We start from the raw sequence: 27,274 nt of genomic DNA, 5'->3' as shown, positions 1-27,274 counted from the left end.
TCCTCAGTATTGAGGGACCGACTGAAGAAGAAGATGCCAGCGTGTTGGAGAAGATGTTTTAATGGTAGGCACATGTTCTACTCTACCGAACTCGTCATTATTAGAGCTTAGATCGCTTGGTTCTGATGCTGGATCTGATTCTACCTCTTCCTCATCAATACCTGGGTCGCGCCGCGCCGCGCCGAGTGGACGAGCCGGCGGCGGCGGCGCGTATGAATGGCGGCTCGGCGCGGCGGCGCCGACGCGGCGCGCACGTCTATGGTGAATTAACAAAATTATTGACGTTCAAACCAAAATTGGCACAACCGTACCCAGTATACCCTACTAGCAGTCAAAGTCATACATTAAAGGGGCCCACTGATTAACAGTCCGCCGGACGATATCGGCCTGTCAGTTGTTCGGAACTGTCAAAATTTTGTTCTAACTGACAGGCTTAAGTCTTCTTTGCTACTGATGTCGTAGAAATAGGGTCGTTGAACCAATCAATAATTTGAATCGATTTTTCATAATTCAGGTCATTCAATGTTCGAGAATATATACCTTAGTAGCTAACACAGTCTTTTTAACACACATTGCTGCTAGAAATATTTAACTAAGGAAAAAAGGCAAACTGCCTTTTTTATTATTTAAAATGATACGACTGCTACGAGTTGGCATTGATATAGAATATTAAATACAAATTAGAAACACTCAGATCATTCTTTCTTTTAAAACACGGATCCTTAAAAATGAGTTAAATATTTAAACGTCATATTTTATAATTGGTAATCTTTATTATTGTTGACAAATTCTTTTAAAAGCCTATTAATAATTGGGCAATTCATTGTAGGTATTCAATAAATGTCTTCTTGCAACTAAGTCAAGTACCTAAGTGTTGCTGAGGTGTTAAGTTACACGTGACCAAGAACTTAAGATTTTGTCTTTACGGTGTGCCTGTAGGTAAATAATAATGAATCACATAACAAAAATAAAAATTCAAAGCAAATTCGAATAAAACACTGAACAAATGTTGCATCGTTTTTTTGCGAAAAAATAGTTGAAACTGTAAAGTCACACGCTCACAATCACATTTCCTAATGACACTTCGTAGATATAACACTAAGTTAATGCAAGAAACGTACACGCATTTTGGAGTTTTAAAGTCAACATGCGACAATAATTTCACGCCCGTAACTCGTCGTCGCAAATGCGTTTCCCAAATTACACAACTCTGTGATAGCCAGTCTGCCGTACGGGGGTTAATTAAACTGAACATGGCGCTGCAGCATTGGCTTAGGTGGTATTTACTGTAGGTTCCATACAACACGCATAAAACATCCCTCCAATTATCCAAAATTATCTATGGTCGAAGCAAAATGTTAGTTGGGTAGAGTAGGCGTGAGTGGGGTGAATATAAGCTAGACCTTTAAAGTCACTACGCAGAGAATGGCTGGTGGTTAATAAAATTACACCCTGTAGGTATAAAGTGATTGAAATTGAAAGAGTATTAACTAATTCCGAAGGAAGGGTCTAAATTAAGCGAAATTGTTCCCGCAGTTACCGCAATTTTCATACCCCTTTAATAACGTGAAGAAACGTTGCAAAAAATTGCATATGCAAGGTGTTTTATTACGGTTGAACCTGTGGGAAGCCCCGCATATATGGGCTCCTTATTTCAGAGGGGGCTTATGGTTGGTTTCGTTTTCAATATACCTACATAATTATACCACCAATGTTTTTAATGTATGCTTTGCTACATCAGGACTTGTAAGAGACTTGATGTTTTTGCTTTCTCCGAGTTTGGAAAACTCAGTAAAGCAATATTTCCCAAAAATTAAACTTCCCTCTCAGTATAAAGGGAAAACTAAAATTATCTAAACCTTGTGCACTGCTCCAATCAGTCATTCCAAATCCGTTGCTGTTCCACGGTGTTACGGTTGAAATTCTAACGTGGACTTGCGGTAAATACGAGTTTCTAAAAAATATGCATCGAAATACGTGCCGGCCTCACCTCGTGTTCAAAGTGTGGTACGCAAATTGTGCAAATATAGTTTCAACGCCGTGCCGCAGATTAGCATACATAAATGAGATACGCTGTACGCTGTTGCCCGACAGGCGATGCATTTTCTGTTCAATATTCAATGTTTTTATTGTATGTAAGAATCAAGCCACGTATTCACTATAAAAATGTTTGAAATACACTGTTTCTGAAACACTATGCAGATGTTTACAGAAACAAAGTTTCAGCTCACATAGTGTGGATGGTCTGAGATACAATATGAACATAGCGATAAACAAATAGTGTTTACCGCAACTGTTTCTTGTGTTTCTGAAACCGTGTTTCTAAACAAAATGTTTATAAGTACTTAGTGAATACGCGGCTACGTTTCAGGTTGAATATAAAATATAATAATCATTAACGCAGTAATAGTACATTATTGTCGAGGCTCGGAAGTAGCTACTTGCAGGCTGAGGATTTGTTTTAAACGGACGACCTTGGGAGTCCGTTTAATTGAATCCGAAGCCAGCAAGTAGCCTTCCAGCCGAGTCATATATAGTGCTTTTCTCAAAAATGGTGCAAAAAAATATAAATATCATAGAAATATTTTACAAAAGCAACGTTCTTACGTATATATTTTCACAGAAAAAAGTAGAAACAATTGAAAAAATTAGCTTTGCCGCCTTTTTATTTTTTTAATAAAAAAATAAGTGTATTTTTCTGCCGAAAATACGCCAACCTATTTGAGACAGCTAAATAGTCGCGGTACTAATCATCTGTTTGGCTGTTTAATGGGCCTGTGCCTTCATTTGATATGGCCATTTCAACTTTTAAAATGTTTGGAACTCGACAAATAATGGAATTTGTATGCAACATTGCAGTCCCAAAATCGAGACTGCAATGTTTTTAATTTTTTAATTTTTGGCTGACCATAAACTACGCGCTTCGCGACCTATTTTTTAAACGGCAAAGTCGACTTTGCCGTCCATTTTTGAGAAAAAATATTTTTTTATGTTAAACAGTTTCAGTCTTTAAAACGGTGTGATTGTAGAACCCAGGTATTTGAAGCTATCTACTTTAGGTAATGGACTAATGGTGCATCATCGAGACACATGCTGCAATCTACATTCTCTGTACCTACCACCGTACTAGGTATCGCTGGAACGACGTAGTTGCTCAAGATCTGCTCAACCTCGGTCATGTCGACTGGCGAGAGCTATCGCAAGACCGGGAAACATGGCGTGATCTGGTGTCGGAGGACAGGACTCATTTTGGGTCGTTGCGTCACCGTAGCCGTCGTAAGTAATGTCAATATCCAGAAAGGGAAATGGGGACTACTTACGTTTGTATGAAAATGCGATTTATGGGCGGTGGTCGTACATATTCGGCTTAAGGCGGAAATTAATCTAATGAACGTTTTTGCAATTGGGCTTATAAAAATAAAGGCTACAAATATAATGACCACCAAAAAATACTTTGGTACCCTAAATAAAAAAATCATGCTTACCAAAAAAAATTACTGAACACCAAAAAGATAAGGCCTAAAAATATAAAAGTACCACCATTTTAATTACGACTGCACTTCAAATTGTATTCAAATACCAAATATATTGAATGATCACCAAAAATCATTAATGATCACCAAATCTTGAAGACCAAATTAATGCGATATTTTCACCTAAATAAACCACTATGATTACCAAAAAATGTATACATATTACCAAATAAAGTAAACTGATGCCAAAATTACTAGCCCCTCCCGCTCAACCCCCCGTAGCCCGCACCGCCTACCTAGTATACCTACCTAACCTAATCTACTTTTCTAGTAGCATTTCGTTATGCTACTAGAAAAGTAAGTTACACTGCTATCAGTTAAGTGGGTTAGGTTAGGTTAGCACTGCGACCCTTACAGAAACGAAATGGTACTAGAAAAGTAGGTTAGGTTTAGTTTCAACTGCTACCCATACAGATACGAAACGCTACTAGAAAAGTGGGTTAGGTTTGAACTGCGACCCTTACAGAAAAGAAATGCTACTAGAAAAGTGGGTTAGGTTAGGTTTGAACTGCGACCCATACAGAAACGAAATGCTACTAGAAAAGTGGGTTAGGTTAGGTTTGAACTGCGACCCTTGCAGAAAAGAAATGCTACTAGAAAAGTGGGTTAGGTTAGGTTTGAACTGCGACCCTTACAGAAACAAAATGCTACTAGAAAAGTGGGTTAGGTTAGGTTAGAACTGCGACTGTTACAGAAATAAAATGCTACTAGAAAAAGGTGACGAAGTGCATTAATTAATTTAATAGGATAACGATATATTAAATATTTGCACATTTTTAATTAAAATGTGGTTACAATTTTTGTGATCATTTACTATTTTTGCGTTTACAATGATTATTTTGGAGTCATTTGCTTTAGTAGGATAGCAAGATTTAAAAATTTGGTTATCATTTTACATTAAAATGGAGTTCTAATTTTGGTGGTCATTTACTATTTTTGGGTTTACAATGATTATTTTGGTGTCATTTTCTTTAATAGGATAGCAAGATGTAAAAATTTGGTTATCATTTCACATTAAAATGGGGTTTGAAATTTGGTAATCATTGACTATTTTTGGGTTAATAATGATTAGTTTGGTGTCATTTTTTTTAAAAGGATAGTAAAATGTAATAAAATTGGTAATCATTTCACATTAAAATGGTGTTATAATTTTGGTGATCATTCATGATTTTAGGGTGGTAAAATAGATTTTTTTGGTATTAAATTTTACTAAATCTGGTGATCAGTTAAATAGCAGCCAAAAATAAATAATAATTTTATGTTGAAACAAGTTTTAAATAAATACCTACGTAGATGAAAAAATACAATCTTGCCTTTTATCAAATCACATAATTTTTTGAGAAATTTGCGAATTAAGTTATCCAAATATCGGTAACAAATAAGAAGTCCCTATCACAGTTATAAACCCTGGCAGGGTTCAATACATAATAATATCGGTATTTAACTAAACATAAGACAAACTCTTTATTTCATTTACGCGAGCGGAGCTGCGGGCCCGTCTAGTTTTTATATAAAAACGTCTATGGGCAGAGCAGCTGACGTTTTTAATACAATTACATACTTTAATTTGAATGTTTATTTTTCCCGATTTAAGTCCCAAAATCCCGAAAAATTGTTTTGTTTTCCCGATAATAGCGCCTTTCGATCTGGCAACCCTAACCGTACTCCGTGAATTCCGTCTTGGTTCTGCTAATTCCAAGTCCGTGGCTTTCAATTTATATACATATGTCTAACTCGTATATTTTTGAGAAAACAGAAATTAAGGTAATTGGCCATATAACTTTTACCTATCGTCCTTTTTTATACAACTTAGCCGGCGTCATCGCCCGAGTAGAATTCGTTAAAAGGTCACACCACTCTCCCCTTAGGTAGTATTCTTCCAAGTGCTTGTGCATAGGTAGGTACAGTCACGCTCCGTAATTGTTGAGTCATTTATGGATCTAGCTAAATTGGACATTCCATAGCGTAAGTATTGAACAACCAATTTAGCTAGGACCCTAAATGGCTCAATCACCGAGCGTGATGTACATTGCGTGACAGAAAATGCTTAATAAGTTTTCCGCCGCCAATATGAAATTTATTTAACGAATGAATTAAATTTGCTGAGCCAGCCGCAACTGGGGATAAAATGGACGATAATAATTGACAATCATTATCCAAATTACCACTGTTGATTTACGGTTTACTCAATGAAATTAGTTGATTGGCTGGAATCGCAAATAATTGATTAGGTATATCACTTTGATCACAATTCTATACATTTGTGTTAATCATCTCGTTAAAATTGATCCATAACAACTCCTAAATAGGTAGGTACCTACAAAAGTAAGGGAAAATGAGTTGGGGTGAATGAATAAAGCGCGTATAAATATTTGACCCACATGAGCACTACCTGTTTTTTATTACTCGAAGGAGATTTTTTTTTATATTATTAGTATAGACTTAGACTGTTTAGTGTATTATGATAAGATAAAGATAAGATAAAGATAAAAAATAGTTTATTCAAGTAGGCATATTACAATGCGCTTATGAACGTCAAATAAACCTTTACCGGCTCCAACCGTACACCTCTGCCCCGAGAAGATTTAAATCCCCCCTCAATTGGAGGAGGGTATCCCAATATGGGACCGGCAACAAACTCGGCGGGACACATCTTTTCAAAACATTATTACATCTTATAATTAACATGCATTACGAGTAATTAAGAAAAATACAATTTATTGTTTATTGTGTATTGCATTTCCATGTTGTTACATAAAGGTGTTACAATAATTTCCAGTACAGTGACATGGACCCTGTAAGGGCACAGCAATTCTTATTCTAAAATAACAACTAATACTCGTATAATAACTAATTCTAGGCATGTCAAACAAATTAAATTAAAATATGTAATAACAATCAATGTTCATAACTTAAAGTAACTAAAAAAGGTCAAGAACTATAATACAATCAAAAATATTTACACACAATTAAAATTTAAAATAACATTATAATTACAAATTATTAATTAGCTATTTACATGACTGTATAATTTTAAATAAAGCTAAAAGAATGCCGATACCTAGTTATAACTAAATACTAACATTACAATTCTGGCAAGAACTCCTGAGTAGAGTAGAAACATTTATCCAGCAAGAATGTCTTTAAATTATTTTTGAATATGTTAAAGTCAGATTCATGTTTAATAATGTCTGGTAAATGATTATACAATTTTACACACATTGCAAAAGGACCAGAGTGAACCATTTGTAATTTTGATGCAGGTCTTTCGAGTTTATTTCGCAGTCGTAGGTTTTGTGCGCGTGTATATTGTGGGAATAACGTGATGTTCTTTTTCACAAAGATGCATGCTTCCATGATATAGATCGATGGCAATGTTAGTATCTTTTTTTCGATAAAATGTTGTTTACAGCTTTCCATCGATCTTAAAGGCATATTAACTATTATTCTAATGCAGCGTTTTTGTAGTCTAAATAGTTGTATTAGATCCACGCTATTTCCCCACATCACTATGCCATATTTTAACCAAGCGTACGCATAGGCATAGTATGCACAAGTAGCCGTTTTAATGTCAGTAGATATTTTAAGTTTGTAAAGTGCATATGTGAATCGGCTTAGCTTTGACATCAATTTACTTATGTGTTCTTTCCAGTTCATTGTAGAATCCATGGTAATACCAAGCAACGGGAAGGTATCTACGCACTCTAATGGGGTGCCTTCAATAGAGTATTCTATATTTAAGGCCCGTCGTTGATAAGGCCTAAATTCGATAAGCTTGGTTTTTGAGAAATTTACCAGTAGGTTATGATCAGCTAACCAGGTTGTGACGTCGGTTAAAACTGAATCCAGTAAGTTACGTAGGCTGGCTTCGGTTTTGCATGGTAGGACAAGAGATATGTCATCTGCAAACAGGGTAGTGGGGACGTCTATTATTGCTGGTAAGTCATTTATATATATTAGAAAGAGAACACATCCAAGAACGCTTCCCTGCGGGATGGTTTGAGTTACTTTCGCTTCACGTGATTGCACTCTATTTATCCAACCCGTTGTGTAATCATAGTGCTCTATTTCAACTAGTTGTACACGGTTTGTAAGGTATGATGAAAATCAGTTGTGGGCAATTCCTCTGACGCCGATACCGAATAGTTTTTTGAGCAAGATGTCGTGCTTGACCCTGTCATAGGCCTTGCTCATATCCAAAAGTACACCGACAGCATGCTGTTTAGAGTCTATAATGTTGAGCACATCATGAATATAGTTAAAAACAGCTAATGTGGTTGATCGGTTTTTCCTGAAAGCGTTTTGGCGGTCACTGAAAATATTGAATTTTTCGCAAAAGGAATATAACCGGGTGGTCATTGCAGACTCGAAAATTTTTGAAAAAGTAGTCAATAGCGCTATTGGTCGATAGTTGCTACAATCATTTTGGCAGCCCTTCTTAAAAATTGGTCTGATAATAGTTAGTTTCAGGGCCTCTGGGAAGATACCTTGTGTGAACGACTGATTGATTAGATATGCTAGTGGGGTAGCAAGCTCCTGGGCACACTTTTTTATAAGTGTGGAGGGCAAATCATCTACACCAAAACTACGCTTGTTTTTTAGGTTCCCAATGATTTTACAGATTTCCTGAGGAGTGACGGCCGATACGTACATTGAGTTTTCTGACATAGTAATAACCGGTCGACCGTTTGGTTCCGTGTATCCGCTCTGTGCATTTATACCCACTGATAAAAAGAATCTGTTGAATTCGTTAGCGATTTTATCAGGATCGTCGGTAAGTATATTATTCTGTAGGTTTAACTTAATGTTTTTCTTACTATTATTCTGTACTTTATTTGTTTGCTCTTTTATTATGTCCCACATTGATTTGGTGATGTTATTTGACTTTTCCATACGTTTAATATTTTGTAATTTAAATTACTATAGAATTCATGCAATTATACTCAGTGAGTACATAACTTTATACAAATACGTAGCTCCTTCAGAAAACATATCAAATTCTTACAAAAGGAAAAGAAAATAAAATCAATAAAAGAAATGAGAATACATATTATATGAATCTGACTGATTGTTATGAGATGCTTTCATACAATTTGATGTGCTTTCTTACCTGAGCTGAGTCACCTTTAACTCTACACATAATACAATGCTTTTAATTGCTACTTGTCCTTAAAATGTATACATGAGATCAAAAGAAGGAAAAGATGTAATGAGTTTAGGTCAATTTCACAAAAAACTTTTTTTTTTGTTTGTTTTTTTTTTTTCAATTTTTTGGATGTATTTGTACATAAAAAGTAAATGCTATTGGTAAACTTGTCACCCAAAATGGATTTTTACTCTTTTTTTCGTAAAACTTAGGTTTTGCAAAGTGTTACTTGTCACTTTTTGACATCTATCAATAAGGATATTTAGACTAAATCCCATAGTAGCAACAACGCCATCAAAAAGGCGTTTTGCACTATGTAACAATAAAAACTTGATTTTTTTTTAATTGGTATTAACTCTGAAACTAGGCGAATTTCAAAAAAGTTTATAGTACATTTTTGTCTCTAAATATGATCAGGGATACGCTGTTAAATTATTCAGTTTCCTCATGTTACACCGTGTATAATAAATGAGTTTACAACCCTAAGTAAAAACTATGTTATTTCGCATTTGCATGTTTGTCTGTCAAGTAGTCCTCGACTCTGTAAGAAGCCTTCAACATCAATGACTTTTTTAAGTAATTCTTAAGAGCTGGAAAGGGTAATCTTAAAGCATCCTCAGGTAACTTGTTATAAAAATGAATGCATTGCCCAACGAATGACTTCTGTACTTTACGAACACGCAACTTTCTGATAGCAAGCTTGTTTTTATTTCTAGTATTATAGTTATGGACATCAGAATTCTTAGTGAAGGAGTCTAGATTCTTAACAACATAAATAATACTATCATATATGTATTGGGAAGCTACAGTTAAAATATTAATTTCTTTAAAAAGTTCTCTTAATGATTCACGCACCCTTAAATTATATATAGAAGGAATGGCTCTCTTTTGTAAGACAAATATAGTCTGTATGTCAGCTGCTTTGCCCCAAACCAGAATACCATATGACATTACACTATGAAAATAACTATAATAAACAAGGCGAGCTGTTTCAACATTAGTCAATTGTCTAATTCTCCTCACAGCGTAAGCGGCTGAACTTAATTTGTTTGCTAGTGTTCTTATATGAGGACTCCATTGTAGATTTTTGTCCAATGTTATGAATGTGGAAAGTTACACCCTAAACCACGGAACATAGTCCAAACTATTTCAAAGTAAAGGTAGGTAAAGTCAAGTTATCGCCAAAAATAAAATGTTTCCTTGAATGTAACGTCCTCATCTGCTGCCTCTAACTTTGAACCTTAATATTCACTTAACGTAAAATGAGTCGCAACGAGTCCGAATTTTAAGCAGGTCCATTAAATTCTCCTAATTGCGACGGTTAAGCTCTAAATGCTCTGACTAGATCTGTCGGTATATAAATATTTAAATAAATCCACGCTACATCCATACATTTGAATCCGTTTACGTTAGTCGGCATTTCGTTAAGCCTGTAGACCCTGCAGCTGTTGCTGTCTGGACGTCGTGTTGATTCAATCGGTAAGTCCAGACATACCAATATGGACATACATATCTGTAAATCCAGATATACCAATATCGACATATCTTCTTTAGCCTTTATCACTCTGCGTGTACCTACAGTCGGCAGCAGAAGTTGAGCGGGCGAGGTGTTCACAATTACCTTGACACGCTCTTATTCCCTTAACAATAAAGTCGCGTAAGATCATTTTGACCACCTGGCCCGCTTAGCAACTTCTGCTGCTGACTGTACGGGGCCTTGCTTTATATAACAAACCGAAATTTCAAATGACGGATAGGGACGAACGATTTGTAGTTATGGTTTTATAAATATCTATTGCCATTAGTTTTTAGGGTTCCGTATCCAAAGGGTAAAAACGGGACCCTATTACTAAGACTCCACTGTCCGTTTGTCTGTCACCAGGCTGTATCTCATGCACCGTGATAGCTAGGCAGTTGAAATTTTCACAGATGATGTATTTCTGTTGCCGCTATAACAACAAATACTAAAAACAGAATTAAATAAATATTTAAGTGGGGCTCCCATACAATAAACGTGTATTTTTTGCCGTTTTTTGCGTAATGGTACGGAACTCTTCGTGCGCGAGTCCAACTCGCACTTGGCCGGTTTTTAATCCACTTTCTGTTCGGAGGAGCACAAATAACATTAAGTTGATAAGACATCGACTTTGCTGTTCTGATAGGTAACTATGTATATAAACGCCCAATTTCAAAGGCACTGGTTTTGGAACTTATTCATATTCGTTTTGTCTAGACACAAGGAGGGCTGGAAATGTCTCAGGAACGCGGTAACAGCTCGGGTATCTTGAAGTTACCTAGGATATCATATAGAAGTTTCATATCGGACGATGAAGGTAGACAGTTAATTGCTTCTTGTGGCTTACTTAATAAAGATAAGGCCTGGAGTTAAATGTAATGTAAGTAGATTTTGGCACCTTTGGAACTTATAGATAAGCGGTGTAGGTATTATTTCTTCTATGTAAGAAATGCCGCCAGCATCCTTGGTACAATGCCTTAAGGGCCTATTTTAGATTTAAGTTAGTTATTAATTTGGTTTAGTAATACCACTGTATATATCTTGTTTGTAAATAAATGTAAGAATGTAATGTACGTAAATTACCTATTGTTTTTTAAAAGTACCTAAGCAGTAGAAACGTATAATGGGTTGTACTCCTAAAAGGAGGAAATTACGCGAAAGATAATAATCGTTTTTTTTTTAGACTTGTCTCTAATAGAGACTATGTTTGCAGGATGGCATTTCCTTTTATAGTTGTATTAAGATTTTGTTATTTTCATGTTATTTCCCCTCGGAATCATGAGCTCTTTCGATCCAAATACGAGTGTCCCAAAATGTTAAATCATTTTTTTTGGTCGTCCTCATCCATTTTGTTACAGTATCTTATAGGGACTGAATAAACAGTGATTCCGAGGTTTTTTAGGTCGAGGCATCAATTTCTCCGGTAATCCGAAAGCTCTCTGAGCTCTGGGAGTTGATGCGCCCGTAACATCTGAAAGGCTTTTTTTAGAGATTTCTGAGACATTTATTTGCTAGGATTCGTTTTCTTTCATGCTATTTATTTGTTATTAGATACTCAGAGAGCTCAATAATCGGAGCAAAACAAGCGTAAGGGTGCTAAATAAAACCAACAAACACTTTTACAACAATATTAATATGTAGATATATGGAAACAAATCCACTAAATAAATTGGTTTTTATGACATGCGCGACGCTCATGATAATTCGTTCCATTGTAATTTAAAATATTCTACTCTCTATAGAAAATAAAATGCATTTCTGCCTACTAATTTCAATAAATACTTAGAGCCTTTAAGAGTTGTTAAGGTGAAATACTTGTATATAAAGCGCTCGTCTCAAGTCCAATGAGCGGCTCCAAGTCTGGCAACTACATTCCATTTTAATAATGATAGATAACTCAAAGAGTTCCATATAATACCTTAAGATCCGGGTAAGATCGTATGGTCGCAATTCATTCTAAAATGGCAGTTATTTTACATCACTAGCAATTACAATGTGTGACGCTATTTCATCCCGCACCTCTTGGCACATTGTAGTAAATTAAATAACCGCTCAGTCGTATCAGTTGTGTGTTACGAACGTTTAAAAAAAATGCGGAAAAGTTAAAAATTTAACGAAAAGACCGCAACTGATTCATCCTTGGTTTAGAATTAAAATTAGCAATTAGTCCGATCTTAGTCCAAGAGGGCTTTTCGGTTTGGTGTCTTATAAAAAATAGGGATATCAACTTTGAGTGTAGATTACTCCTAAACTATTTTATTTAGGGGCATGGTGAATTAATAATAAAATATTTTTTCTTCTTTATCATTTGCAATAAACATTCGGAGGTAAAAGTTAGTGAGAAATAAGTAGGTAATATAGGTTTTTGTGACGTCCTTCCAACACGCCGAAAAATAGTCCGGTCTTACCCGGGCATACCTTACCTATCCACCGTTTAACAAGAAGACAACCTCGTACCTATATGTAAAGCTGAAATAGTACTTTTAGATATTTCAATGGTACTTAAGTCGTTTTTAATAAGTAGCCATAATCTGTATAGCCCGCAGACATCATTCTCTCAACTTTTGCCGCGCATGAAATATTTCTCTTAATATCACGCTTCGTAAACCATTTTGCGGTATAACATCGCAACACTACTTAGGCACAGTATAATAAAGAGTACTAGCGTAACTTAGGTTTAAATTGGTACACTAAAAATTAGGTATAAAAATATCCATAGCTAAGTTTGAAAAATATAAATTGTCAACGATAAACAGTTTCCGTTTACATAGAATTGTAAACTGTACCGTTTTTACAGTTTACATAGAAATGTAAACTGTAAAAAGGGTGACTGTTTATCGTTGACAATTGGTAGGACCAACAGGCATAGTCATTAAAGTCTCAACGTTGACTTATCAAATTAATGTCTGAGTGCCTATATGTAAAGCTGAAATAGTACTTTTAGATATTTCAATGGTACTTAAGTCGTTTTTAATAAGTAGCCATAATCTGTATAGCCCGCAGACATCATTCTCTCAACTTTTGCCGCGCATGAAATATTTCTCTTAATATCACGCTTCGTAAACCATTTTGCGGTATAACATCGCAACACTACTTAGGCACAGTATAATAAAGAGTACTAGCGTAACTTAGGTTTAAATTGGTACACTAAAAATTAGGTATAAAAATATCCATAGCTAAGTTTGAAAAATAGAAATTGTCAACGATAAACAGTTTCCGTTTACATAGAATTGTAAACTGTACCGTTTTTACAGTTTACATAGAAATGTAAACTGTAAAAAGGGTGACTGTTTATCGTTGACAATTGGTAGGACCAACAGGCATAGTCATTAAAGTCTCAACGTTGACTTATCAAATTAATGTCTGAGTGCCTGGAGTACTTTCGAGAGATTAAACTCTTTGTAGATTTAATTTAGCTCCGAGCTCCGTGGAGGGGCTAATTCCTTGGATTTTCTTCTTATTTTCGCTTAAAACGCTTTAGCTCCATACAATTTCGTCACAACTGAGCTTCTAAAGTGCAAGTTGTAAAAGAAAGAAATGATTGTAAATCTCTATATCTATAATAATCAGGTACCTTTGTAGCGCCATTACGTACCTAACTATATATGTAGTTAGGTACCCACATTATTCACTATAAATAAATGCGAACGATTATCGCTGCAATCGTGGTTAGAGAAAAAAAAAAACGTAAAACTAACCAGTTTCTTCAGTTTATATGTATTATTTCCCCTCTTTATCACGGAATGGAGCAAATCTTCGCATTCCTAATACACGAGCATGCGTTGCGGATCGATACGACGCCCGCTTGCATTTTATTGTCCCGGAAACCGACCCGCCCGACATGTTGTAGCTGTTGTTTTCAGACTTAACAACGGTTTACTCGTATTAGAATGCCCATGATTTTCCAATTTATCTGGTTGTCGGTTAGTAATTTTATTTATATTTAGGAGGAGAACCAGGTGAATCATTGCGATCATTGATTATCTCTTCACTAATTGTAGAGAAATGGCTTTCCACATGTAGATCGCCCGAATATTCTACCGCAAGAAAAATATACATAAAGTACTGTCTCCTTAAACAGCAGAGAATCTGACACTGACCAGCCTGCGCTGCTGGCTGGACTGGTTCGTCGCTCTACTTCTGGCGGGGTTGTTCTCGGGCGAACGAATTAAAACACAGGTTTTACGACACGTTGTTTATTCTTCACTAACAATGAACCAACGAGTAAAATAAACAATAATTTAGGTGCAATATAGGGATCACGAAGCAAAAAATAACACAAATGTTGCGTCCCAAAAACTTAGCCAATCTAATAAAGTAACGCCAATTACTTTCACGCCTTAATTAAATCTCTCCGTTCGTCACAAAAGTTAAACAAAACTTTACAGACACGCTGATTAATGGGGAGCAGATGTGCCATCCTGTCACGTGAGGAAATAAGGAATTCTACCCGAGAATGGTGGTACAAGTACCTACCGAGTCTAGGGATGTAAAAAGAACACCCTACCGACTATGTTGGTTGACACTTATGGAAGAACAATCATGATGACTGCAGGTTTCTACCAGTATAGATAGTTTTGTTGATTTTACAACCATTCCTTTCAATTTTTACTGCAGGGTTTCTGAGGCACCAGTACCTATCTATTACCATGAGGGCATGTGTGTTTTCATTGCTAGACAAACTAATATAATAAATTTCAAGCTCCTTGTCGTACGTATCTTATACTTATACGTAAACGCTTTTCAAAATATATACTAAAAGTCAACTTCCACTCCTACATTTTTATATTTTGTTCCATTTTGGTGACGTAAATTGTAGACAACACTCCATTTACTTACTGATTCTTACCCGCTCAAATATTGACGGTGCATTTCCATGCTTCCATTCTCCATAGCACAGTATAAGAACAGTAGTGAATCTTCATAGAAATGTGCCGCTGCCGGCTTGAATGTGTGCGTGCGCGCCGGGCGCCGTGTACGTACGCGCTGCCACGCACACATTAGCATAATATACGGGGGAATACGGTGGCGGCAGTGTGGGTCGTACCGCGACTGTGATCGCGCGCATTCGAGTACGCTACCCGCCCGCTCGCATTTGTCTGCTCTGACGGTACGCCTTAATTTTTTTGATCATGACTATGAACAGAGGCAATAGTATAAGTAAGGTACTAGATTGAAAAGCTTGATTATATCACTATAATATTGTATACAATACTTTTTCTACGAATCAACAAAAATAATACTTTAAACTAGTAGAATCATACAAACAATTAAACCAAACCAAAAGTATACAGCAGGGGTCACCAAATGGCGGACCGCGGTACGGATGCGGACCGCCGACCTATATAATGTTAATACATATTTAATAAACTCAAGTAGAAACGGACCCCGATGGTCACATTATTTTAAAAAATCGGACCCCTGAAGAAACTAATTGGTGACCCCTGGTATACAGCTAAGATACGGGAGCAGCCGCGATATCTTCATAATACTGGTACGCGCCCCGGCCGCCGCGTTGGTTGGTCAATGACACCTTCTCGTAACTCATGAGGCCCTGGTACTTGCTCCGCGCTAAATTCAATTTTTAGACAGTTGTTTTCCCGATTTTGGCCACCGTAGCCTATGGAGACTAACAAGCAACACTAAATGGTTTTCGTAGTCTATGGATGTTGCTATATTAAGGGTGTCACATGCGCGTTTCTAATTTATTACCCAATTGTTTCTACTATTACAACCTAAAATTAATAATTAATTTGAGCTATGGTTTTGTTTCGCCCTCTTGACCGCGAAGAGCTGTAATTGGTCATTTTCATTATAGTTGACTAAACTGTATCGAAATGAATATTATAGTTGAGTTGGGAGCCCGTACATTAAAAATACCCATTTGCAGTTTGGTATAAGAAATCTTAATTCAAAAATTACAGTCGTACAGTAGAAAAAAAATATAGTGTCTCAATAACGACTCCTCAAACCCGGACTTGTCATTCTTCATAATACCTACTTGCCCATGCTTCCCTAAAACCTTTTTACTAAATTTATACGTAAGGATGAGAATTTACTTTACTTTAACCGCTAACAATAAAGCGTTCCGAACATGCAGAAACCGGAGGATTTTTTTCTGTATCGAATTTATAATTTTTTTAATAACTGCCATTTCCTAATGTTAATATTTAAAAAGAGTTTTATTTATACTTCAGTTATGAATTGATAGAACATTTCATTATATTATAATAAATAGAAACGTAGTGCTACTCATAATATGCAAATAATATTTAACTAAAAATAAAAGTGACAACCCTAAGTGCCAACGCAAGAGTAGGCAAATAACTTGCCGAGCGGCCTTAGATTCACTACTGTTCTTAGTGTACTGTGTCCATAGTGTCCATACCTTCCATGCCAACACTTTTGTGCACTCTCATCTGAAAGCGCGCATGGAAACGCGCCATGACTTAACGCCCCAGAATAGGGCACGAAGATAACGTTAATGGAGTGTAAGGCACATAGATACGGCTATTTTGGGAGCTGGATCAACAAATATTTGTGTGTCCGTTGCTGAGTGTTATTGTAAGTGGTAGAAAGGGCCTGATATACTTGTGTGGATTACTAGAACAGAGTTATTTTTATTTATTAGTATGAAATATACTAGTAAATATTCTAATAATAGAGACAAACACACGAGAAGTAAAAAACTTGCAAATTTAATGTCCAGGTTTTTTCATTTATTTATTAGGGATTAATATAAATAATATATAAATAAATGTTACTAAATAAATATGACATCTGAGAAAAATCTAATGACTAATTATATTAAATTAGATCTTTCAGAAGGAGAGCTTCAAAAATGTTTTTATCATATCGAAGGTTAAATACAATATAAAATAAGTATTTTTTTATATATTAAGTAATTGGGTAATAAATAAACAAAGTTTTCTCTCATGTTTTCTTGATAATCCGCTTTTATTTGGCTACATTTATTAAATAAAGTATCTGAGACTTTCCCGCGTGTTGGAACACAGGCTATATGTGGAGTCATACAGCAGAACTTCTGAGAGCCAAAGTAATTTGCGACTAATGAGCTGCTTATTGTATCCTGTGAAAGGCAACGTCTCGCTCCAGGGGAGAACGAGGTGAGAATACCTCCAAATAAAATAATTTCGTTGAGAACATATTCAATTCTCGTGTACCTACCTATAACAAACTAGCTGGTTGTATCAAAATTACGATTTGTTACAATTGTTACTCCCAGTGCCATTTTGATTGCTTTGTGAAGTTTGTGGTAATTGTGGTTAATAATAAATTATTGTCCGCCGGTTCCTCTCTCTGCAGCCCTGACCACCGGCAGTTTGGGCCTTGCCCCGCTGCCGGCGGCATCCTAGGTTAGGTTTTTTATAATGTGTTTATATGGATTTTTGATTGTTTTGTAAGTGTTTTTATATTTTACTTTTATATTCATATTATAAAACCCTAACCTAAGACCTAAGATGAATAAAGAGAATTATATTGAAAGATAAATTATAGTTAATAAAAGATAATATTATAAATTTTACAAGAATACCTGTTATGAATTATGTGATGAATTGATGATGATAAATAAAACTAAAATGCACTAAACGTCAGTTATATGTTATGCTTTAATATTGAATCAATGGCTAAAATTGGGTTAGGAGCCAAAACTAAATGTCACAATAAGTTCCTGTTAATGTCAATAGACGTAAGTAATAAAAAGCTCTCTCTTAGAAATAAATCCGGCAAGACAATAAAGTCGGCAGCTCATAAAGCTGCTATTAATACCCTAATGCTATTCCTCTGTTATCGATGACAGCTGTCGGGAAACATTAGGAGGGTTGGTTTTGCGTCTAAGAGTATTTCAAACCAACTTCTTTCTCAGGACTCAGGACTGAAGTTTGGTAATCAGATGTAATGTTACGTATAAAGCCATATTGAATTATTGCTGCCATAATTTTGTTAGTAGTTTGCATTAAAACTAGGCTATCAAAATTGCTGCCAACTTAGCTTGGTCTGAAGAAGAAGAATTAAATCTGATTATTTCAAAAAATAATAGCATTACAATTTCTTAAACCTAGTTACAATCTTTAATATTTAAGATTTTATTTACTAGGTAGTGTGGGGGACTTATTCCCTAGTCTTAAGTTCTAATATTTATTATCATTATGTATTTATATATGTTTATGTGTATATGTATTATATTTATGTGCTTACTTAACTATTCATTATTCTTGTACTATGGTATACAGTTATTTTTTTATTATATACTTAATCTTATTAACCCAATAAAGCCTAGTCCCAATAAAGCCTAGTTTCCCCTCTGGGTTGGAAGGTCAGATGGCAGTCGCTTTCGTAAAAACTAGTGCCTACGTCAAATCATGGGATTAGTTGTCAAGCGGACCCCAGGCTCCCATGAGCCGTGGAAAAATGCCGGGATAACGCCAGGAAGAAGATACTTAATCTTATTAGGCTTATTAATTATTTCTAGTAATACTCTATTAGGAAAGTTGTTTAGAATAGTAGGTAAGTATGAATTCCAAACTCTATTGCCATATTCATTATTTGTTTTAGGGACTATAAACTGAGGTTCATTGGGTAATTGCCTGAGGTTGGTCGGTCTATGGTATCTATCCAGCTTTCCTAATAAGTCTTAGTATTCAAGAATCACAGCCAGTTTTACTTTATTAAATATGCTAAGTACTCTACAATATTGAAACAGTTTATCATAGTTATGCTTATATTTTTGCTTTATTTTTAATGGAACTATGGTTTTTAGTATTCTTATTTGTATATTATTATTTTTTTGTAGTTATGTATTGTATGTTCGTCCGTAGATAGATATCCCGTAGTTAATTGCGGAATCTGCTAGGGCCATATATAGCGGTCTAATCTAATGAGATTCTTGATACAGCTATGCGATTAAATCGCATCTTTTGCCGACAAACCCTAAATTGAACGGGGTGAAAATACTTAACACGTAAGCACTATTTCCAATTAGCCTATCTAGACGGCTAAACAGCATATCCTCAATGTAGCAAGTAGTCTAGCACAGCCTCATTGTGTTCGGAGGGCTCTACAGATGTCTCCGGGCCCACTTCACCCGTGCGCTACGCAGCTTATTGCTTAGCTATACACTAGTTGGCGGGTGTGTGACTTACCAACCCTTGTTCTAATTGCAATTGAAGGGATCATTTCTGCCAGGGTAGGTATATAGGTATACATTTGAGATGTAGCCAACAAGCCTAGCGGAGCAAGTACAGAGTCCTACAGAAATTCAAATGCATTACGTTCTTACCAAAAGTACGCCCATGGCATATGTAGTCTACCTACACCCAGCCGCAAAATTGCATGGCCACTTTATGAATAAATTCATTAATAATGTGTCTATGCAATTTTGCAGCTCGCCATAGGATGTTTCAAATGGCCCGTTTGATAACTTTATCTCATAACAAAAGGGGTTAAAAACAAGTACGCTGTCGTGTGTCGCTTCAACAAATTTATTAATGATAGCGGAATCAGTATTCATTCATGTATATACGTAAGTTCTCTCGAATAGTGCCAAAACACTAAGTTCAAAATTTAACATTTGCTCATATTTTTCGAAATTGATTTGAAAAACACAACTCATTTATAGTATTTTTCAAAGACAATAGGTACGCTGACAGGTGTCATTTCCACATGCACACCTGTCACCCTACTCCTCGAGTTTGAAAAATACTATAGGTGAGTAGATTGACAAAAGGACGCCTATACTTCTAATAGGATGTAGCCAAAAAGGACATTGTGTAAAAGATCGTATCCGGAGCCGTATTTCCGTTTGTTTCAAGATCTACTAAATTGTGCGATTTATGTAGATCTTCGCAAACTTATGTTCTATAAAACTCAAACTAAAACGTGCCTTATTCTTAAGGAATACGTGTTGCATTCTCGGTAAGTAAAACTGTGTGGTTCAGGAGCGTAGGCGGACTTGGCACGAGACTGCGTGTCGCCTGTTGGCCACCGACCTAACCGATAAATGATTTGAAACGTACTTAACAGAACCAACCCATAACAGTAAAGTTTTCATCCAAACCCTCGCGTTTAAATATAAGGTTCTAAGATGGTCATTGGTCACGCTTTTTCGCATCGTGGTCGTCACTTTATAATAAGAGTAAGAGTGATATTCGTTTACTCGAAAAAGTCCCTTAATAAAGAGAAAAAAACCAGTCAAATCACTACCTCACGAATTTCTTAAGTACTATGAAGTACACAAATAAAGCCGGTGATATCACAATGAACGCACTGCCTTTTTTAAATGAAATTTTGTTGATTTGGAAATAATTGAAAGCGCTTTAGTTATTTTACGGCTTTCTGACGATGGGCTGATATTATTTAGTTTAATGTTGAAACTTGCTCTTTTATCTACTACGATCAAAGACCATATAACTAAACTAAAGTAAATAAATTTTGATATACTGGTTGTAAAAGAATACCCTTGATCAAGTTTGCTCTTGACACTGCAATCAAATTCCGAGATATGACGATGTTAGGAATTTAATTTAAAATCGGAAGTCGAGTTCTTGACTTGTTTATTGCTGTCGGTGTCGAGCTCTCGTTCCAATTCAATATTTTCATACCTTAAACATTTATTCTTTCGAATTGGAATAAATAGACTCTTGCCTACTTATTACCGAATATTTATAACAATTAACTTTAAGAAAATACATTTTAACGACTCTAGAAATAATAATGAACGCATAAATTTACTTGATCGTTGCAGGATGGTATTCAGTCTCCATCCAATATGCTCTACGATTGTATCTACCTATAAATAGAGCAAATTGGACTTAAAGTTCAGACCGACTGACTGACTCAAATCAATAGGCTGTTCGTTTAACGTAAGCAACTAAGAAGGAATTTTTAAAAATCCAAACACTAAGTGGGTTAAAAAGGGAATGAAAGTTTGTATGTGGGTTTCTGTAGTAGGTAGTGTATTTTTTTTAGTAGCGGACTTGAAACTTTGCAAAAAGACATAATATATACTTTTACAAGAAAATAATTTTCAGCGTTTTTGACTATTCGTACCTTTAAGAGGGTTTGAAGGAGGTGGAAAGGTTGTATCGGGAATTAATGTTTTTTTTTGTGTTTCTTAATAGTTCTCATATAAAATTTGCGCCAGTTTTCGTGAATCAACTTATATGCATGTATACGGTCTATATCGTTTTCTCTCGATGATGTTGATCAATCACGATTTATAGACGGAGAGCTAGTCACGAAAAATATATAGGTAGATTAGATTGAATGAGCAAAGAAACCCGACGAGTTAAGGATGACTCACGCTAGTCCGGGCCGGGGCCGGGCCGGAGCTACCGGCGCATCGTTTTCTATGGAAAGTACCACGTGATCACCGATCAGCCGTCAGGAAAAATGACATGTCTGACGCCTCGGCCCGGACTAGCGTGAGTCATCCTTAGACTCACGCTAGTCCGGGCCGGGGCCGGGCCGGAGCTACCGGCGTTTCGTTTTCTATGGAAAGTAGCACGTGATCACCGATCAGCCGTCAGGGAAAATGACATGTCTGACGCCTCGGTCCGGTCTAGCGTGAGTAATCCTTTAGTTTGCTTCTCCTCTACCTCTATTAGGTACCTATTTGATCGGGCAGGTTTACGGGTGGAGGCCAGACAAAGCGTTTTAAAATCTATCGGAAAAACTGTAACCATAGAAATGAATTGATGGACACCCACCGGCTGAGCAGCTTCAACGCTATGGTCGAACACACCACACAAAACTTAACCACACATGTACTACAATTGATCATAGAACTTTTTACAGGCATGCCACAGTGTCTTCTGCAGACGAACAGTGGCTAGGCAGTAGATACCAGTACGTACGTACGTAAGCTTAAGCTAAGCTAGTAATCAGGATCATCATCATCATCATCATCATCATTCTAGCCTTCAGTCGCCCACTGCTGAGCATAGGCCTCTCTTCGTGTACGCCACTTATCCCGGTCCTGGGCTAGTCTCATCCAAAAGTGCCCCGCGATTTTCCGAATGTCATCCACCCAACGAGCTAGCGGACGCCAGGCGCTTCTTTCATCCGAAAGCGGCCACCAATCCGTCAACATTTTGGTCCACCTGCCATCACTCTGCCTAGCAACATGTCCCGCCCAACTCCATTTAAGCTTGGAGATGACGTCACCCACGTCTCGTACCTTGGTGCGGCGTCGGATTTCGACATTCCTCACTCGGTCTTGCAGTTTAATGCCGAGCATGGTGCGCTCCATGGCTCTTTATGCTACTCGTATTTTATGCAAGATAGTACTACATACAGGATAGTAATTAGAGGGGTTTTGTTGTTTTCATAATTGTATACATTTTCCCGGGAGCTAGCTCTGTGCTCTGACGGACGCACGTGACTGGCAGGACTACTGTATAACATAAATTGACACTAATCGCACCCGCGTATTTACGGAGCAACTGCCATGCAGGGGACTATTCCTGCAACTGAAAGGACGTGATTTAACGCCAATCTAGCTCTAGCGATGAGAATAATCTCGTATGCAATCTTAGAAAATTATATATACCCATCTTGATGCTGGCGAGCAGCGCTTTGTTCGCAAAATTTAGTTTAGTTAGGTCCTGCGTTCAGGGTTGGGCAGTATTTCAATTACATGTATTTGAAATACGTATTTGAAATACATTTTAGTATTTTGTATTTGTATTTCAAATACTACCTGGAAAAGTATTTTGTATTTGGTATTTCAAATACTGCACTCACATGTATTTTGTATTTTGTATTTCAAATACTTTAAGCTTCAAAATACATTTCTACAAAATACATTTTTTTATTAAATTATTTGATCCTAAAATGGAACGTTTTTTTAAATATAATGTACGACTTGTACGAGGTACAAATATGTAGGTACAATGCGCGGGCTATTCTGCGCGGAACTTTTCGTCAACAGCCAGGGGATAGGGTCATTGCAGTAGTTTCCGTCCATGCTCTAGTTTTCGACCACTTGACAGATTAGCAAATAATATATTTCATTTTTAATTTACTATTTGCCAAATATAATTTTTATATGTAGACAGATATATTGTTTAGCTAAGGATTGAAATCAGTCCAAATTTGTGCAGCAATGTAGGTTTATACCTATTCAAATTTCGTCAAGTGGAAGAAAACTAGAGCTGGACGAAAACAAGCACAATGACCCTATAAGTTTTTAGGAAAGGATATTCGTTAAAAACCGGCCAAGTGCGAGTCGGACTCGCGCACGAAGGGTTCCGTACCATAATGCAAAAAAACGACAAAAAAAGACGGTCGTTGCTTAACTTCGGTCAAAAATCACGTTTGTTGTATGGGAGCCCCACTTAAATCTTTATTTTATTCTGTTTTTAGTATTTGTTGTTATAGCGGCAACAGAAATACATCATCTGTGAAAATTTCAACTGTCTAGCTATCACGGTTCGTGAGATACAGCCCGGTGACAGACGGACGGACGGACGGACGGACGGACAGCGGGGTCTTAGTAATAGGGTCCCGTTTTACCCTTTGGGTACGGAACCCTAAAAAACTAAATGATTAAACAAAAAAAAAAAAGTATTTTGTATTTGAAATACATTATTTTAAACACTGTAATTTGTATTTTGTATTTCAAATACCAGTCACCAAAGTAGTTTGTATTTGGTATTTCAAATACTTTTAAAAATGTATTTTGTAATTTGTATTTGAAATACGTGGAAGCCAGTATTTTGCCCAACCCTGCCTGCGTTATACTTTTCAGTTTGTTGGGACAACACATGTTTACCTACCTTCCTATCATTTTCTTAGTGTTTATCCAGCAACCTTTAGAACGCCACAAACGGCAATTGACGTCAACGCAAAATCGTGACAACGACGCCAAAGACGGCATTTGCCGTCGATCGTTTTTTGATGAAAATCTACTGAAAAACACTCCACTTTTAGGTATTCACAAAACTAAATTTTACCCCCGTGGCGTCAGTGGCACGGCAAATGGATGCGCCGTTTGGCGTTCAAAAGGTTAACATTAGACTAACATATCATAAGTTAACTCCGAAAAGTAGCAGGTACCTACTGATGTAAATTTACTTAGTAAAACTTTAAAAATAGTATATAATACATACATCTAATTTGTAGTAATAGTAATATTAGTTATCTTTTTTTTTTTCCGCAGTACTTACACCATTTATTTCTGAACAATAATATGTGAACGTAGTGTACCTAATCAAAAACGTTTGCTGCAAAAAACTGCGCAGTGCCATGTTATCCGGGATATCGGTGACATCCTATCAACGTTCCCCTAACGCGTCTCGCAAGCCCATTAAAGTCCAATAAATCTATGCTATATGTTTGTAGGTACCACGTACACTGAGAGAAAAATCATTAGTAAACTAAACCAGGAATTAAAAAACAGTTCTGTACTGGGGGAAAAAATGAAGTTTAGTAATAATTATAGGCGTTTCACTATTTCTGTAAAGTTTATTTATTTCTACATATTTAATTACACAAACGGGTCTACCGCGATATAATTTCATTGTTTTTACCTTTAATTCCGACGTTTCAGCTGAGTTGCACCATCTGTGGTCACGGAAAGACACAGAAACGCAGCTGGTGCAACTCAGCTGAAACGTCGGAATTAAAGGTAAAAACAATGAAATTATATCGCGGTAGACCCGTTTGTGTAATTAAATATGTGTACAAAACGCGAGAGTTTAAAGTGTTTTATTTATTTCTACTAACAGCTCAGTAATCCTAAATCTAATTTCAACAAACAGATAATAGAAATTGCAAGAACTAATAGAAATTGCAAAAGTCAATTTGTTCTTATTAGTTGACCCTCCTTGCCCCCGGATTAAGTTTATTTTTGTAATTCTAAGTGTGTTTTTGTCATCCTTTTCTCTCAGTGTAGGTACAGATAGAGTAGTGGTACAGGGAATCCATATACATAATACATACATTAGGTATCCCTGCTTCCTCTCGAGGTTTCACGTCTGTGATATTTTAGCTAGCACTTTGCAGCTACAGTAACTAATATAAAAAACCGGACCAGTGCGAGTCGGACTCTCCCACCGAGGGTTGCGTACTTTTTAGTATTTGTTATAGCGGCAACAGAAATACATCTGTGAAAATTTCAACTGTCTAGCTATCACGGTTCATGAGATACAGCCTGGTGATAGTCAAACAGACAATGGAGTCTTAGTGATAGGGTCCCGTTTTTACCCTTTGGGTACGGAACCCTAAAAAAGATACAACGATTTACCCACAAGGGAATCATCGAATAAGTTAGCTTTCATACAAATTACACAGATTTGCTGGCATTCCGTATACTTTGTCATTTGTATTTTGATGATATTGCTAATCTCGACTATGATTTGGGAGTCTCCTCAATGCGCTCTCATTAAGTGGTTATTTTCCAATTTCGCTTGAGAGCCAGTCTCCTCTTTAGCCCGCCCCCATGCCTGCTATCACAGTATGAAATTGAAGCAATCCAGAGCCGTGGTATCATTGTATTAGATCAGTGCTTCCCCCCGGGTCGCGACGCGTGGTGCTTGCGGAAAACAATTCAAAGTAAACTTTGAATTCACGGTCAGCCTGCGTTCTTAAGGCCTTTTTGTAACGCACACATAAAATATACTTATAGTATTTAACTATGTGAGTGTTCTGTTTGGTGCTTGAAAAGTGAAAACTCAAGTGATTCGCAATGAAGATCACCGAGTCCATAGCAATCGACAATGAAGTACCACCCGACGAAAGGTTGAGTTTTATTTTTATGCAGAACTCGTCTTTGCTTTAACGATTTATAAATTCATCAAACTTCACAATACCGGTCGACTATGATAAATTACTAACGTTTGACATTTCTGCTATGCATAGGTACAAAGCGACACAATGCGTATTTACATAAAACTTGTTGCTTTTCCGCCCTCCGTAAATGAAAATGACATTAACAGGGGAATGACAAGGTGTAATCATTCAGGAAAGTGACAGATCGGTGCGAAATGATTCGCTAGTGAGGTGAGGGCGTCCCTCGCCCTAATTCCTGTATTTTGTACTCTTGTAAACACTGGGTCGTCCTAAATCCGGGGTCGTCGACCGCTACCTTACAACGCGCTGACAGGGGTGGCCGCGATTAATTATTATAAAATTCAACAAAATGTGACTTGTTCACGCGACGGGTCATTCCTATGGTAATGAAATAAATGGTGTTCTCGCCCGGCTCGTAGGCGGTAATTTTTCGTGTTACACGGCCCATAGCTACCTGACATAACCAATTGAATCCCTTCCTGCATTTCGCAATGATAGGACGTACATACCTAATATACTATACTATTTATACGTAATGAATTTATAGGCATAAACACGGTGGAAAATTTATTTAATATTTGTAGAGTCAGACCAAGCTAACTCCATAAATAATCTGCAGTAAAAAATGGTGGAGGTACTCACTAACGATATACGCTCAATGTCTATGAAAAAAAAACTCAACTTCCACTCTTTGTTTTATCAAAGTCGGTTCAGACAGGTTCAGAGTTAACTAAGCCTTGACTCTCTTACCTACTTACTGCTTTTATTGGTGCTTAGGTCATGATCCATCGTAGCGTTTTCAAGGAACTGTGCAAATTAATTTCAAGAAGAAAACAATGGTATGCTTCCATTCTCACAGGCCTATTCGGATTTCGAGATAATCACAAGATCTTGAGACGATTTAGAGATCAACTAGATCTACATTAGATATCGACTAGATGTGACTTGGATATCTAAGTCATAACTTGTCGAAATCGTTCAAGAGGATCTCCAGAATCGCGGAAACGTCAAATTTGACATATCTATTTTACAAATATCTTTAAATTACCCGTATCGTAACTTGTTGAAGTCTAGTAGAAATCTAATTAATTTTCCGAATCGAGCCGTCAGTCTCATAACGCTCACAAACTTCAGAGACAAAGGAGGGTTAAAAATGCGCATTATTTTGTAGGCAAATTGCAGCGACACTACTTAACGCGTATAAAGCGACGCAAAAATGTGCCTAATGGAGACATAATTACGTTTTTACAAAAGGTGCTGTTCAGC

The 27,274-nt window shown here is 36.6% G+C and overlaps 1 protein-coding gene across 3 annotated transcripts in view; it reads left to right on the top strand.

Moving 5' to 3' along the window:
- LOC134806793 (proton channel OtopLc-like) overlaps positions 1-27,274 on the top strand; it is a 75,977-nt gene that overhangs the window by 12,036 nt on the left and 36,667 nt on the right. Inside the window, exon 1 of one of the 3 annotated variants that reach the window (XM_063780157.1) lies at positions 25,690-25,789. The exons of 1 other annotated variant lie outside the window; for it this stretch is intronic. Coding sequence is in view for 1 of the 2 variants with exons in the window: in XM_063780156.1 (XP_063636226.1) it covers positions 25,905-25,957 (53 nt within the window). In the remaining variant the exon portion in view is untranslated. Of the gene's footprint in view, positions 1-25,689; positions 25,790-25,823; positions 25,958-27,274 lie in introns of those variants that run through there. One more of the 3 variants, XM_063780156.1, reaches the window with a different exon arrangement.

The sequence above is a fragment of the Cydia splendana genome, chromosome 3 (assembly GCF_910591565.1).
Source record: "Cydia splendana chromosome 3, ilCydSple1.2, whole genome shotgun sequence".
Lineage (NCBI taxonomy): Eukaryota > Metazoa > Arthropoda > Insecta > Lepidoptera > Tortricidae > Cydia > Cydia splendana.
This window is presented reverse-complemented; position numbering and strand designations above follow the sequence as displayed.